Genomic DNA, 14,936 nt, shown 5'->3' on the forward strand with positions numbered 1-14,936 from the left:
AACACTATCAATCTTCTACTACAAAAACCTATTTCTTCACCACTTCAATTCAAAACAAAAAAATATGGATTTTCCGAGCAACTCGTTTCCGCTAGACACCGATAGCTCTTCGTCTTCGGACGATAACATTGTTGAATGGTTCCCGTTGTTATATAACGAACTTGAAGGCCCGAGCCGTCCAAAGAAAAAAATGGTGGATCGTGAACATGCCCACGAAGTGCTAATGAACGACTATTTTGTGGAGGAGCCGAAATACAATGACGAGACGTTCAGGGATCGGTTTCGTTTGCCGAAATCTTTATTTTTAAAGATTGTAGCGAACGTCGAAGCAAGCGAATAATGGTTTCAAGAATCTTACGACGCGAGGGGCAAACGAAGTTTTAGGGCGCTTCAAAAATGCACATCCGCTATTCGTCAATTAGCGACAGGTAACTCACCCGATCAATTCGATGAATACTTACAAATGTCTCAGAGAACTTCACGTGAATGTCTGCAATTCTTTTGTAACGCGATTATTAAATTGTATGGCAAAGAGTTTCTACGAAAACCAACAAGACACGATATTACACGTCTTTACGCCGCGCATGAGGCTAGATGGCATTTTCCAGGGATGCTCGGTAGCATCGACTGTACACATATCGAATGGAGGAATTGTCCATGGGAGTTTCGAGAGGCGTATGTTAGGGGTGATATCAAACGACCGACTATCGTACTTGAAGCGGTTGCGTCAAATGATTTATGGATTTGGCATTCTTATTTTGGTGTTCCTGGCTCAAACAACGACATCAGTGTTCTATACACATCACCGTTGTTTCAAAGCGTGATAGATGGTACCACACCCTTCTGTCCGTATTTTGTCAACGGGAGATATTACAGACATGGCTACTTTCTTGTCGATGATATCTACCCGGCATGGTCTGTTTTTGTGAAAGCCTTTTTGTTTCCTGTCGAGGTCAAGGAAAAGGCGTTTAAGAAGTTGCAAGAATCGGCAAGAAAAGATGTCGAAAGAGCTTTCGGTGTCTTACATGGTAGATGGTGCATACTTAGTCGACCGTTCGTGCAAGAAAAAACCCATGATCTCTAGCATGTTATATGCATGCATCATATTGCACAATATGCTAATAAAAGAAGACGGACGTGCAATTCCTCCAGATTGGGTGCCGGATCCTCCTACTCAAGTTTCCGTTCCTGAGAACGTGCAATTAGACTTGCAGAACGAAGATATTCACCATCGGTTGAGATATGATCTAGTTGAACTTGTAGGTTCTTTAGGTTTGGAATTTCCGAATTCAGACGAGGAGTAGATTGTTTAATGTAACTTTTATTTTTTTTAATTTACTATTGTTTTTAATTTTTAAGTTGTAAAAAAATATCAAAAAAAAAAAATTTCCATCACATCACACCACCACCCCCACCAAAATTTCATCACTAGTGATGGAAAGTGGTGGGGTGAGATGGCACACTTGTATTGGTGGGAGCAAGTGATGGTTTTTAAACCACCCCCACCCCCCTAATAAAAGAAAATAATGATGATAACGTGACAGCTCCATATTCTTTTATGGCTAAATTTTCCCGCTCAAATTCATAATATCTATTTATAGACATCCTAAAAACTTTCCATATTATAAATAAAGATTATATATTCTAAAACTGGACAATTCCTTATAAAACAAATAACTTGAACAATTCCTTATAAAACAAATAACGTTCAATGCAATTTACATGTGAAAATATAATCCTAAAATTGGAATTGAATTATTTAACAATTTTAATTTTAATTTATAATATATAATAATGTCATGCATAATAATATAAAAATATACTAATAATAATAATATACGATTTATTAGATTACGTGTACATTTAAAAATTAAGTGATTTTCCTTAATATTTTAACTTTTTTTAAATATCTATATTTTGTAACATTACAATAAAAGCATGTATACAAATATATTATATAATTTAAAAAATCTTTTTATATGTAAAAAACGGATTTACATAAAAAAAAGAATTTTAGGGATTTGTGACATTAATAGCTGATCAACCAAATATTTATTCAATATAACAAAATTTGAATTGTTTCTAAAAATTCTATTTAGTCTTTCTTATTTGTTTCAAATAATTTATTGTATTAATTTGCACATTAACAAATTTCGTGTAATACGTGGCTTCTAAAACTAGTAAATTAATAATATAAAAATCTACCTATACTAAGAGTATTTCCAATGGGTTCTTCATACATCTCTAATTCTAAAACTTGGAAAAATCATCTAAATAATCACTCCAACTTATTCTCTATCTTCAAACTCCATTTCTTTAGTAAAATGGTATAGGAAGCCTCTAAATTTAGAATGTTGTCACAACACTCATTTCCAACTACCCTTCAATAATTATATACTATAAATCAATTTATATTGAAAATGATAATAAAACAAAATAGTTAGTGTTAAGATTGTAAATAAAATAAAGAGAAAAAATTATGTATAAATTAAAGAAATTATGTTTTTTAGTTAAATAATGAGGATGATTTGTCTTAACCACATTCAATTATAATTTTAATTTTCCTCGTATTTTATAATCTGTACTCTCTTTAATCTATGCTATTAATGGGTCATGGGTTTAATTGGTATGACTAGTTCGTTGTAACCTATATGAAAAAAATGATATTTAATGTAATTTAAATCACGCTAACTTTTACGAACACGTTGCATCTAATTTCACGATCAGATATAGAAACTTTGATCATGATTAAAAAAAAACACATAAACTATTGAATAACAACAACAATAAGTTTAAAATCAAACATTGAATTATTAAATTAGTTAAATAATGATTACAAACTATTATCGTATAATAAGTAGTGACCTGTGTTTATAATAAATATTTAACTATGTGTGTGCTTTAAATTTCGTTAAATAAATAAAATATTTAAATATTTAATTTGTAATACGCTATTTAACTTACATTCGTATTTATCATATAAAATATCTTTAATATGTTTAGGTAATCATCAACATTTGCTTTTATGCATCTTAAAATATTATTTCAATTTTAAGAAAATATAAAATTTAAATATGTAACATTTGAATTTTGAAGTGTGTGTGATAATATTAAAATTAATATATAAATTCAAAAGAAATCCTAAATTAAGTATGATTAAATACTTAACTTTCGAGTTTCGACTATTTTACAAATCCCGGATTTAAAAGATAGTTTTCTTATATTTATTGTTCTATTAGAGCATTCTCATCCCATTCATCATCCTTATATCTATAATTACAATAAAAAACACTACATTTCTCTCACCTATTCAATTAAATAATATTTTTTATACCTTTATCATTACAGTTTTCTCTCTCCTCTACTCACAACCAATTCAACAAATATTAAAAAATAAATAGGGGCAAACAATGTTTCCCAAATGTTTCCCCAAATTTACAAAAAATCACTACATTTTTCTATTCACCCTATAATTTACACTCACAACCACTCAAAACCTCATCCTATAATTTACATACTCTCCTCACATAGATTTAGAGGATGGGATGTGAATGCTCTTAAGAGGACACCGAATAAGGTACACAATGGTCATTCATGCATTTATTTGCTTAACGCACTTTGTATTCATTCCAACAACACCGTATTCCCACCTAGTCCCACTCCATAAAGAATCCACCTTCCATCCATCCACCCTGAATATAATAAATAATGTAATCGCTTTGATTTTCACAATTATTCAACGCAATTATTTTCATAAACCGAAGAAACACTGGTTTAATCCTCGGTCTAATATCTTATCTTTAAGGTTGATGTCTAGTCTTTCCCATGATAGGTTACATGTAATCCGAGTAATATGAGTGTAAGCACCTGCAAAACAAAACACCATAAGCTTGTTACGAGAAGGGAAGAGGTGGTGGGTCTTCTTGTAACTACCATCCGGCGTGATAATCAGTATTGATGGGTAAACGAATATAAGTAATCGCGATGCACTAGTAAGTGTTCCCGCTCTAAGAGTCTGATCCCTTTACCGTTGAGGTGTGAGTTGTATTTATAGCCGGATAGGAGAAGAGAATGTATGGTTCGCCTGCGGTGTCAGGAATTCCACCAATCATGGATACCCACGTGCGCTTGGCAGGCTAGTGGATGAGGCAGTTGACTGATGGCGTTCTTTTCATGAAGATACTTCCTTTTTATGTACCATGCTTATGAAGATCTTTAACGCTGCATTTTCCAAGGTGTCATGCTTAACTAGCCAAGCAGACAAATTAACCTGCATCTTTTTTTACCTCTCCCGCATTTGTTTGTATGTATAAGTATTTCAGATTTCTGATAAAATTTCTGAAGATTGAGCCACAACTTTTTATTATGTGCAAAGGAATCCATTCTAATTTGCTAATTCGTGGGAAGAGGAAAGATACTGAACTTTTGTATTTGAAAGGGAATGTTTGACGCTTGACCGGTTTTACTTCGACTCCTTTGGTAACGCTTTAACGCTTGGGTGAGTCCTGTACCCTAGCTCTTCATAAACTGAATACCCAGTCACTTAGTAATAGAGGATACACTTTTATATTTATTGAAAGCTTCAACTCATTTAGATTTTTGTTTAAATAAAATCCAACCAAAAACGTTGATTTCATGTTTGATTTGCTACAATTAAACTTAAAGGGTGTTGCTGATTCAAGCGGTGGATACATGTGATGTGGATGAAAACAAATTGGATAAATACATCAAAACATCTTTCATGTAAAATTTGAACACGTAATTTTTTTGAACACACTCACTTCCCAATCATTAGCTAAATTTCTCTTTCTTGTGGTCCATATTGAGTTATTGACTATGAATGTTACATAAATCAAACAACATGTAGTTGGTTTGGTGCAACTATCTAACTATGCGACCTATAACGAAACATGCATTATAATTTTATCTTTTAACGGAATTAAATTTCCCTTTTGTTTTGTATTATAGCAAGAATTTTATCTTGTACGAGGCAACGGTAACATGTATATGTATCTTACACAAACGGTGTTAAAGAAAATAATAAAAATCTTTACAGCAATAAGATGTTGAACTGCTAAAAATGTGCGACCCTATAACCAAAAAATAAAGTCGTCGCGTGTCAAAGAAATTCTATTTATGTCTACGATGGCTACGTAATTACGTATATTACAATTAAATTTTGCGAGAACCTGTTATTCCATCAACCCGTGAGAGGTAGTAGAGATTTTGTTTTTGTTTTTTTTTCTTTGTAGTCATTAAATGGTTAACGAATAATAATAATAATGATAATGAAGAGACGTGATCGCTCAAATTAGCATGTGAATTCGTTCTAATTCAAATCTGAATTCAGTCAGTAAGTAATACTCCTGAAACTTGTCTTTGACCAAAAGAGTCGCATGTTGAGATGCAAATACGTGTGGGGTGGCGGTAGATAGAAGTGTAAAAAAAACCGGTTTGGGACTGGTTCATGACATACCGACCCAAACTGGTTTGATAAGGAAACCGGTTTCACCCAAACCGGTTCATGAACCGACCCAGACCGCTGGTTTTGGTACAGGTTTCCCTTTTGAAAAACCAAACCGGTTTTAAAACCGAACCGATTTGAGGAAAACCGGTTAAAACGGTTCTAAACTGGACCGAACTCTCTTGCTTCTAAACCCTGTTTATAAACCGAACTAGTTTTTGTCATACCGGTTTTGATCAGCCTTTAACTAAACCGGTTCGGTTTGTAAAAAAAACTTTGTACACCTCTAGCGGCAGATAATTATAGAGATTCGGATAATTACATAGTCGAAGGTAACGAGATGGGCCCACAAAATGAGGCTGTTAACGAGAGAAGAACTTGGACCAACTGAGACCTCTTTTGGGCCCAATTAAGAAGCATTATTATTTCAATGCTGGTGAATTGGCTTATTAGGGCTTGAATGATAGGCCAGGTAATAATGATACGAATGGGCCTAATTTTTTTCTTCTTCTACATTTTTTATCAAAGGTCCGGAATATAATCACCCTTTCGTAAAAACAAAATGTGATGACCCTACCCACCCACACAAGAGGAAACCCATGACTGGGAAAACCTGTTGGCTCAACTAATACTACAATTAATTAGAATTGACGAGTCGATAATCAAGATCCCTAAAAAAAACACCAGACATTTTATTCATGCATGATGCTGGTCCATTTCATTTCGTATGCAATTTTTCCATGCCACACATTGGCCAAGGTTTTCATGTTAAAACACATATATGCCTTAAGGCCTTCATTTTAACTATATAAAAGTTATTCTCTAACATACCAAACACTACGCCACTATCTAAGACTTTAAGTTTAACAAATTATACACCTTAAGGCCTTCATTAGTTCATTTTCATTTCATCCGTATACATATTATAATCCGTATGCATATCAAACACTACATAATGCTTTCATTTAACTACCCTTACACCTTAACGCCTTAATTTGAGAAAATTCCTAAAATAACCCCTTTTAGAGAGAGAGTCCCCATTTTAGCCCTTTTTTCCTCAAAAGCTTTTGAAATTTAGACTGGCCAAACGCCTTGGGAAAAAATAAAAATAATGAGGTAGCAGTCCAAATTATGAAGGAAAGTCTGGTAGGAGACGGGATTTATGGAAATAATGAAGGTAAAGTCCAAATTATTTTGTAATCTTGGAGCAAAAGTCCAAATTTTCTCAATTTTTTTTTATTTATAAAACCGTCTTGAGAGACTGTTTTTTTATGTTTTCTACCTTTCCCGTCCATATTTTCAAATTCTTGGAAAAAGAGATTTTGAAATCTTGTCTTGAAAGACGCATTTAGGATAAATTTGTTCTTAACAAACGAGATTATTTTTTCTTTCTTCCAACCTTCATGCTACAAATACATACATATACATACATATATATATATATATACATGTGTGTGTATATACATATATGTATGTATACATATATGTATGTATATACATATATATATATATATATATATATATATATATACATACATAGGCTAAGTATAAATTGAAAACCCACTTGAGTTGTGAAAACTCTAGAAACTCATTCTCAACCACATGTTTTTAATTAATGTTTTATACATAGGCTAAGTATAAATTGAAAACCCACTTGAGTTGTGAAAACTCTAGAAACTCATTCTCAACCACATGTTTTATACATAGGCTAAGTATAAATTGAAAACCCACTTGAGTTGTGAAAACTCTAGAAACTCATTCTCAACCACATGTTTTTAATTAATGTTTAAATCTTGTGGTCCACAATTATAAATATAACTTTTTCTCTCTCTTGAAAACATATATAAAAATTAGTAAAAAAATGTTAAAAAATAACAAAACATTTTTTTTTATGTTTCGATGTTTTGTATTAAATGTTACAACATATATTACATGTAACAAAAAAAAACGATGTTACATAGAGTTTTCGCGGGTTTTCACAACTCAAGTGAGTTTTAATTTTAACCTTACCCTGCATACATACATACATTCATACATACACACACATGTGTGTGTGTATGTGTGTGCGTGTGTGTGTATATATACATATATATACATGTGTGTATGTGTGTGTGTGTATACACACACACACATACACACACATGTATATATATATACGGAATATATATATGTGTGTGTGTGTTTATATATATGTATGTATGTATAAGTGTGTGAGTAGCATGAAGGTTGGAAGAAAGAAAAAAGAATCTCGTCTGTTAAGAACAAATTCATCATAAATGCGTTTTTCAAGACGAGATTTCAAAATCTCTTTTTCCAAGAATTTGAAAATATGGACGGGAAATGTAAGAAACATAAAAAAACAGTCTCTCAAGGCGGTTTTATGAATAATAAAGATTTGAGAAAATTTGGACTTTTGCTCTAAGATTACAAAATAATTTGGACTTTACCTTCATTATTTCCGTAAATCCCGTATCCTACCAGACTTTCCTTCATAATTTAGACTGCTACCTCATTATTTTTATCTTTTCCCAAAGCGTTTGGCCAGTCCAAATTTCAAAAGCTTTTGAGGAAAAAATGGCTAAAATGGAGACTCTCTCTCTAAAAATGACTATTTTAAGAATTTTCTCTCTTAATTTACATTTTAACTACATTGAAATTATTTAAGCCCTAGAAGGATAATGTTTGACGTATATGCATCCCTTGATGCTATTATAATGATTGAAGACGCCTTACAACTTTATCCATCATGAACTTCAATCATTCCAATATTATAATGTTATATATACTACTTACTACTCAGTGGTTGAATACTTATGTGTTTGTTTTTTGAGAGGTAAAATGTCTACAATTTGTCGATCATATTTGCAGACATCTGTTGAAGACAGGGGTGTTCAAGAAATCCGCAATCTGAAAAAAACCGAAACCCGAATTATCCTATCCAAATTCTTATTCGGATCGGATCGGATCGATCCGAATATCCGAATAACTAATTCGGATTCGGATCTGATTCGGATATAGATTTCAAAAAATTTCGGATGGTTCGGATTATTCGGATATCTGAATAATCCGAACATATAACATGTTATTAGTGTATATAGCCAAGTCCATTAACATTTACAATAACTTTACAACCATAACTTCATTATTCGTTCAATCAACCTAACACACCATAGGCAAAAATGTGGTCGTTGTACTCTCTAACACTACTTAACTTCCTTGTTCTTGTAGTGCTTTATTTTTATCTTCTATTTTCGTATGTTTATTTAATAAAAATTAAGTTTGTATATATGTTATACGGATTATTCGGATAATTTTGGATTATCCGAATCCGATCCGAATCCATCCGAATTTAATTCGGATCGGATAGGAATGCCCCTAATTCGGATCGGATCGGATTTCGGATAGGGTTCCAAAATTTTCAAATCCGAACAATCCGAACCGAATAACCCGTTATCCGATCCGATAAACACCCCTAGTTGAAGAAGTGGTGGATCAAACGTCTGCAGTTTGCAAGAAGAAGTCTATTTGTTTTTTTTAACACATGTAGATTGTTAAATAAATTGGTAGTGATGTACAAACTGTGGTAGTGGGTGGTGGTGGTGTTGGATGGTGATAGTGGTGGTGGTGGTAAAAGGAAGTGGTGGACGATGGTGGTAGACGGTGGTGGTGGCGGACGGTGGTGGGTGGTGGACGGTGGCCGGTGATGGTGGCGATGGGTGGTGGATGGCGGGTGCGAACGGTGGTGGTGGCGAACAACGGGTGGTGGTGGACGGTGGGCGGGTGGGTGGTGGCGGTGGCGGTGGATAGTGGGTGTTGGTAAGATGTGATGTTTTAACCCTCTGCAGACCTTAGAAGGTCTCAGAAGTAGATGGACCAAGTCTGGATCAAGAAAAGCTTATGCGTACGTTTTTTTAATGAAACATTTTCGAGAAAACAAACAGTTTGCAGATAACAATGTTTACGCATGATTTGTATAGTACAAACAAAGAAGCCTGTGTAGATCTTTTTCATAAAAACAAATAACACCTTACTTGAAACTTGGTCATTCTAAGTTGAAACTCAAGTTAGAACTTGATTCACGATTTGAATGTTTACATGCTTAAATCTTAATTAATTGGAACACACCGAAGACTTCGTTTTTTTATTAACGTTTGGATCATAATTCTCCACATTATTATATATTCAATAAATAAAATTAATTAAAAAATAAAAAAAGGTTAATCGCTATCATCCCCATAATTAAAAAATAAACACGTATGGAGCCGTGTGTAATCTAGACTCTAGATACAAACTATAATTGTACCCTCTGCAAGATTAGTTGTACTCTCTGCAACTAAAGCAGTACTCTATTCATGTGAAGTTGTACTATCCCATAAAATGGTGAAGGATGGGGTCCACAATTCCATCAAAAAGATTAGTGGGGTCAGATTGCGTGAACTTATTATTATTATTATTATTATTATTATTATTATTATTATCGATTGAATGCTTGCTTTCAAAATAATCGTCATTCATTCTTGTCCACTTTCCACACAATCACATTCACATCTTCTTCTTCTTATTCTTCCATTACCATTAAAGATCAAATGGGCCGATTGTTTCTTGTAGCATTGGAAGGCAAGATTTACAGTTGTAAGCACTGCAAAACGCATCTTGCTCTTTGCGACGACATCGTTTCAAAGGTCACTTTTTGTTTCTATTATACCCTATTATGTTATGTTCACCCAATCTAAATCTACCATTTCTGATCGATCAAATTCATCCAAGTTTTTATGAATTGAAATGAACCCATATCGTAATTATGAATCGGTAACAGTTTTCACTTTGATCTGACCTGAGAAATAGTTGAGATTTACAGGTTAATTTGATCGGGTTGTATTGAAGTGTGAATGATTTGAATTGGTATTGATTAGGATTGAAATGTCGAAGCATGAAATGAATCTGACCTGATCCATGACGATGTTTCCAAGGATTTTCGAGATGAACGAACCACGTCTTGATCTTCTTCTCCGGCTGCTTGAGACCTGCAATGGTTTTTCGGGGGTGTGGAGGTGACTGCTAAGAAATCCTGAGGATCACTTGTCTACAGACACAAAAAAGTGGTGGTGGCTCTTATTGAGCATGACCCCTTAATAAGGAGGTGGAGACCTCCTTATATAGAGAGTCTCATGGCCACCATCATGGTACCCTAATGGGCCTAGCCTAGTTAGGGTTACCTCCACAAAACACCCTCAGCCCAATAACATTGTATTAGTCCATATAATAAAATAAGCCAAACATAATAAATTTAAGGTCGTAAAACCGGGTTTAGTACCATACCCCTACAAGCCCCCCAAGTCCAGCGTTGCTCCTGGGCGCGCAAGCGTCTAGGTGGAGCGCTGGACTTTATGAGGTGTGTTAGGTCATGGGGCGGTTTTTTCCCTTTCCTTCGGCCTTGTCTTTATTGTCTGAGTTTTGGGAGGTTTTCCCCATGATGGTGACATATTGCGGTCCTTGTGATAATGATGGTGCCCTGGCATAAATAAGATATAGCACGCATCATAGTGGCGCGAGGCCTGATAAAAGATGGAGCGCGCATCTTGATAATAATGTAACATAACTTGCGCGCGAGGCAGCTTATGAGTTATGAGAATAATAAAGCCTGCGCGCGAGGCGACTTACGGATCTATGAGTAATAAAAACTGCGCGCGAGGCGACTTACGGATCTATGAGTAATAAAAACTGCGCGCGAGGCGACTTACGGGCTATAAGAATAATAAAGCTTGCGCGCGAGGCGACTTATGAGCTGTAATAATAATGAAGCTTGCGCGCGAGGCGACTTATGAGCTGTAAGAAACACAAAGCTTGCGCGTGAGGCGACTTACGAGCTATAAGAATAATGAAGCTTGCGCGTGAGGCGACTTACGAGCTATAATAATAATGGAGCTTGCGCGAGTTGCGGCTTACGAGCTATGATAATAATGAAGCTTGCGCGTGAGGCGACTTACGAGCTATAATAATAATTGAGCTTGCGCGAGTTGCGGCTTACGAGCTATAAGAATAATAAAGCTTGCGCGTAAGGCGACTTACGAGCTGTAAGAATAATAAAAACTGCGCGCGAGGCGACTTACGAGTTATAATAATAATGAAGTTGGCGCGAGTTGCGGCTTACGAGCTATAATAATAATAACAGCTTGCGCGCGAGGCGTCTTACGAGCTGTATGAATAATAAAAGCTTGCGCGCGAGGCGTCTTATGAGCCGTATGGATAATGAAGCTTGCGCGCGAGGCGTCTTACGAGCTGTAAGAATAATAACAGCTTGCGCGCAAGGCGTCTTAAGAGCTGTATGAATAATAAAGCTTGCGCGCGAGGCGTCTTACGAGCTGTATGAATAATAAAGCTTGCGCGCGTGGCGTCTTACGAGCTGTATGAATAATAAAGCTTGCGCGCGAGGCGTCTTATGAGCTATAAGAATAATAGCAGCTTGCGCGCGAGGCGTCTTATGAGCTGTATGAATAATAAAAGCTTGCGCGCGAGGCGTCTTACGAGCTATAAGAATAATAACAGCTTGCGCGCGAGGCGTCTTATGAGCTGTATGAATAATGGAGCTTGTGCGTAGGTTCTGGCTTTGTGCCATGCGCCACGCGCAGATATTGCATGCGCGTGCGCGTAGACTATGTCCCGTGCACGCGCAGATGTTGCATGCGCGTGCGCGTAGACTGTGATATGTGAGCATGTGATGCGTGAGCATATGTGATGCGTGAGCATATGTGATGCGTGAGCATATGTGGTGCATGAGCATGTGATATGCGACTGCGCTCAAGCATCATGGTGGTGTGCATGTTGAACGGCGCGGAGCCGCGTTCGGTCTTGTATTCGGCGCGAAGCCGTATGGGTTTATGAGGATTCCCAACCTAAGTATGGCGCGTAGCCATATGGGATATTATGAGGATTCCCAACCTTTAAGTATGGCGAGTAGCCATATGGGATATTATGAGGATTCCCGGCCTTTAGTATGGCGCGTAGCCATATGGGATATTATGAGGATTCCCAACCTTTAAGTATGGCGCGTAGCCATATGGGATATTATGAGGATTCCCAACCTTAAGTATGGCGCGTAGCCATATGGGATATTATGAGGATTCCCAACCTTAAGTATGGCGCGTAGCCATATGGGATATTATGAGGATTCCCAACCTTTAGGTATGGCGCGTAGCCATATGGGATATTATGAGGATTCCCAACCTTTAGGTATGGCGCGTAGCCATATGAGATATTATGAGGATTCCCAACCTTTAGGTTTGGCGCGTAGCCATATGGGATATTATGAGGATTCCCAACCTTTAGGTTTGGCGCGTAGCCATATGGGATATTATGAGGATTCCCAACCTTTAAGTTTGGCGCGAGGCCTGATGCGCGCATGCACGGCGATGGAGTGGTGACTCGTGAGTGCGCGTGCATGGCGGAGGTCTCTTGCGCAAAACCCAGATGGTGGTTTCCGCGGCGGCACATGCACGGCTGCGGAGTGAGAATCCGCGGGCGCGCGTACATGGCGGCGGAAGTCTGGTAATTTCTGGATCTGCAATTTTAGAGTCAGATCTGCAACTTTAAACCTAAAATCCAGGTCTGTAATCTAGATCTAGATCTGTAAATCAGATCTAGATAGATCTGAAGCTCGGAGCAGATTTAAAACCATCACAGATCCGGAGACCTGATCATTCGAATCAGGCCGTTTCTTTTTGCACAGATCTGGAAGCCTCTTTTAGATCTATGGATCTTTTTGAGCTTTAATAGAACAAGCCTTGAAGCCTTTTTCTGTAAACTTCCAGATCTGGGTTTTTCCTGGGAGAGATCTGACAGCCGAGATGAAGATCGAAGGGTAGTTCGTTGCCGTCCCACGGATGGCGCCAATGTCGAAGCATGAAATGAATCTGACCTGATCCATGACGATGTTTCCACGGATTTTCGAGATGAACGAACCACGTCTTGATCTTCTTCTCCGGCTGCTTGAGACCTGCAATGGTTTTTCGGAGGTGTGGAGGTGACTGCTAAGAAATCCTGAGGATCTCTTGTCTACAGACACAAAAAAGTGGTGGTGGCTCTTATTGAGCATGACCCCTTAATAAGAAGGTGGAGACCTCCTTATATAGAGAGTCTCATGGCCACCATCATGGTACCCTAATGGGCCTAGCCCAGTTAGGGTTACCTCCACAAAACCCCCTCAGCCCAATAACATTGTATTAGTCCATATAATAAAATAAACCAAACATAATAAATTTAAGGTCGTAAAACCGGGTTTAGTACCATACCCCTACAGAAATTGATTAATTGCGTCACTGAATTGGTGGTTTGTGTGATTCTACGGCGAATTATTGGTGTAATTAGGTTATTGATTTGTGCAAATTAGGGAATTTTGCTGATTAGGGTTTACTCTGTTTTTTGGTTATTATAGTCATTCCATTGCAGACATGGGAAAGCTTATCTCTTCAGTAAAGTGTAAGTTTTTATTGTTCCTATGTGTTATTATTATTGTTGTTTATTGTCGGTTTAATTCGAATGCGTTCTTTATAATGTGTTTCTGTATAAATATGCTAATCATAGATCATAATTTTGTTTTTCATGTTTTGCAGAGCAAATGTGACAGTTGGAGTTAAGGAAGATAGAATGATGATGACGGGATTACACACGGTAGCCGACATTTTCTGTGTTAAATGTGGATCGATAGTTGGATGGACATATGTAAGAACATCTACGAAACTTTAAGTTTAAGATTTAGCCGACCCGTTAAGAAGTTTGAACTTTGATTTGTGACATTTAGGAAACGGCTCATGAAAAGAACCAAAAGTACAAGGAGGGGAAATCGGTGTTGGAACGGTTTGTGTTGGATTAAATGACGTGTTTATGGACTTTAAACGAGCGGGAAGTTGATATTATTGGTCTTGGATTATGTAGGTTTAAGCTTTCGGGACCGGATGGAAGTAGTTATTGGGTCAGTCATGAAGCACAAATGATTCGAAGCGAACAAGAAGTTTGATGACTGATCTACATTTGAAACTTGGAAATTGGAAGTTGTAAATTGTAAATTCTCCCATGCGTTTTCGTCTTAATGTTATCTGTGTTACGAAGGTAAGGATCGATTCGGTTAATGTGTTAAATGTGGAATTATGGACTAATTGTTGTTGCCAATGGAATTCAAGCAGATTTGATTTATGAATTTGATAATTGCTTCTTATCTCGACACATCATAGTCCTTGTGAATGACTTTTAGTTCGCTGGAAAGCATATAAAAAAAGCGATGGTTGTTTTAGTTTGCATACGCGTTGCATATCTTTTTGTTTAGATATATAATAACGATATGAGAAGTTGAAAGCTGCCAATCTGTATAACCAAGGAGCTTTGGAGAAAGTTAACTAATGAACCTATGAATAACCAAACCCTCCATACGCATAGTTAAATGTTGTAGCGCAGAAGCCAGGCTTGATCCAGAAGTCCC

General features: G+C 36.6%; 1 protein-coding gene across 1 annotated transcript; it reads left to right on the forward strand.

The window, feature by feature from the left end:
- Nucleotides 1–10,043: 10,043 nt before the first annotated feature.
- Nucleotides 10,044–14,613, forward strand: LOC143615926 (protein yippee-like). Its single transcript, XM_077088918.1, has 5 exons — nt 10,044–10,146; nt 13,896–13,939; nt 14,074–14,182; nt 14,262–14,317; nt 14,396–14,613. The coding sequence occupies exons 1-5, from the start codon at nt 10,051–10,053 to the stop codon at nt 14,475–14,477; spliced, it is 387 nt and encodes a 128-aa protein (XP_076945033.1). The 5' UTR covers nt 10,044–10,050; the 3' UTR covers nt 14,478–14,613.
- Nucleotides 14,614–14,936: the final 323 nt, after the last annotated feature.

The sequence above is a fragment of the Bidens hawaiensis genome, unplaced genomic scaffold (genome assembly GCF_021521415.1).
Source record: "Bidens hawaiensis isolate Kalapana, Puna unplaced genomic scaffold, B.hawaiensis_p1.1 tig00002306_1, whole genome shotgun sequence".
Taxonomy (NCBI): domain Eukaryota; kingdom Viridiplantae; phylum Streptophyta; class Magnoliopsida; order Asterales; family Asteraceae; genus Bidens; species Bidens hawaiensis.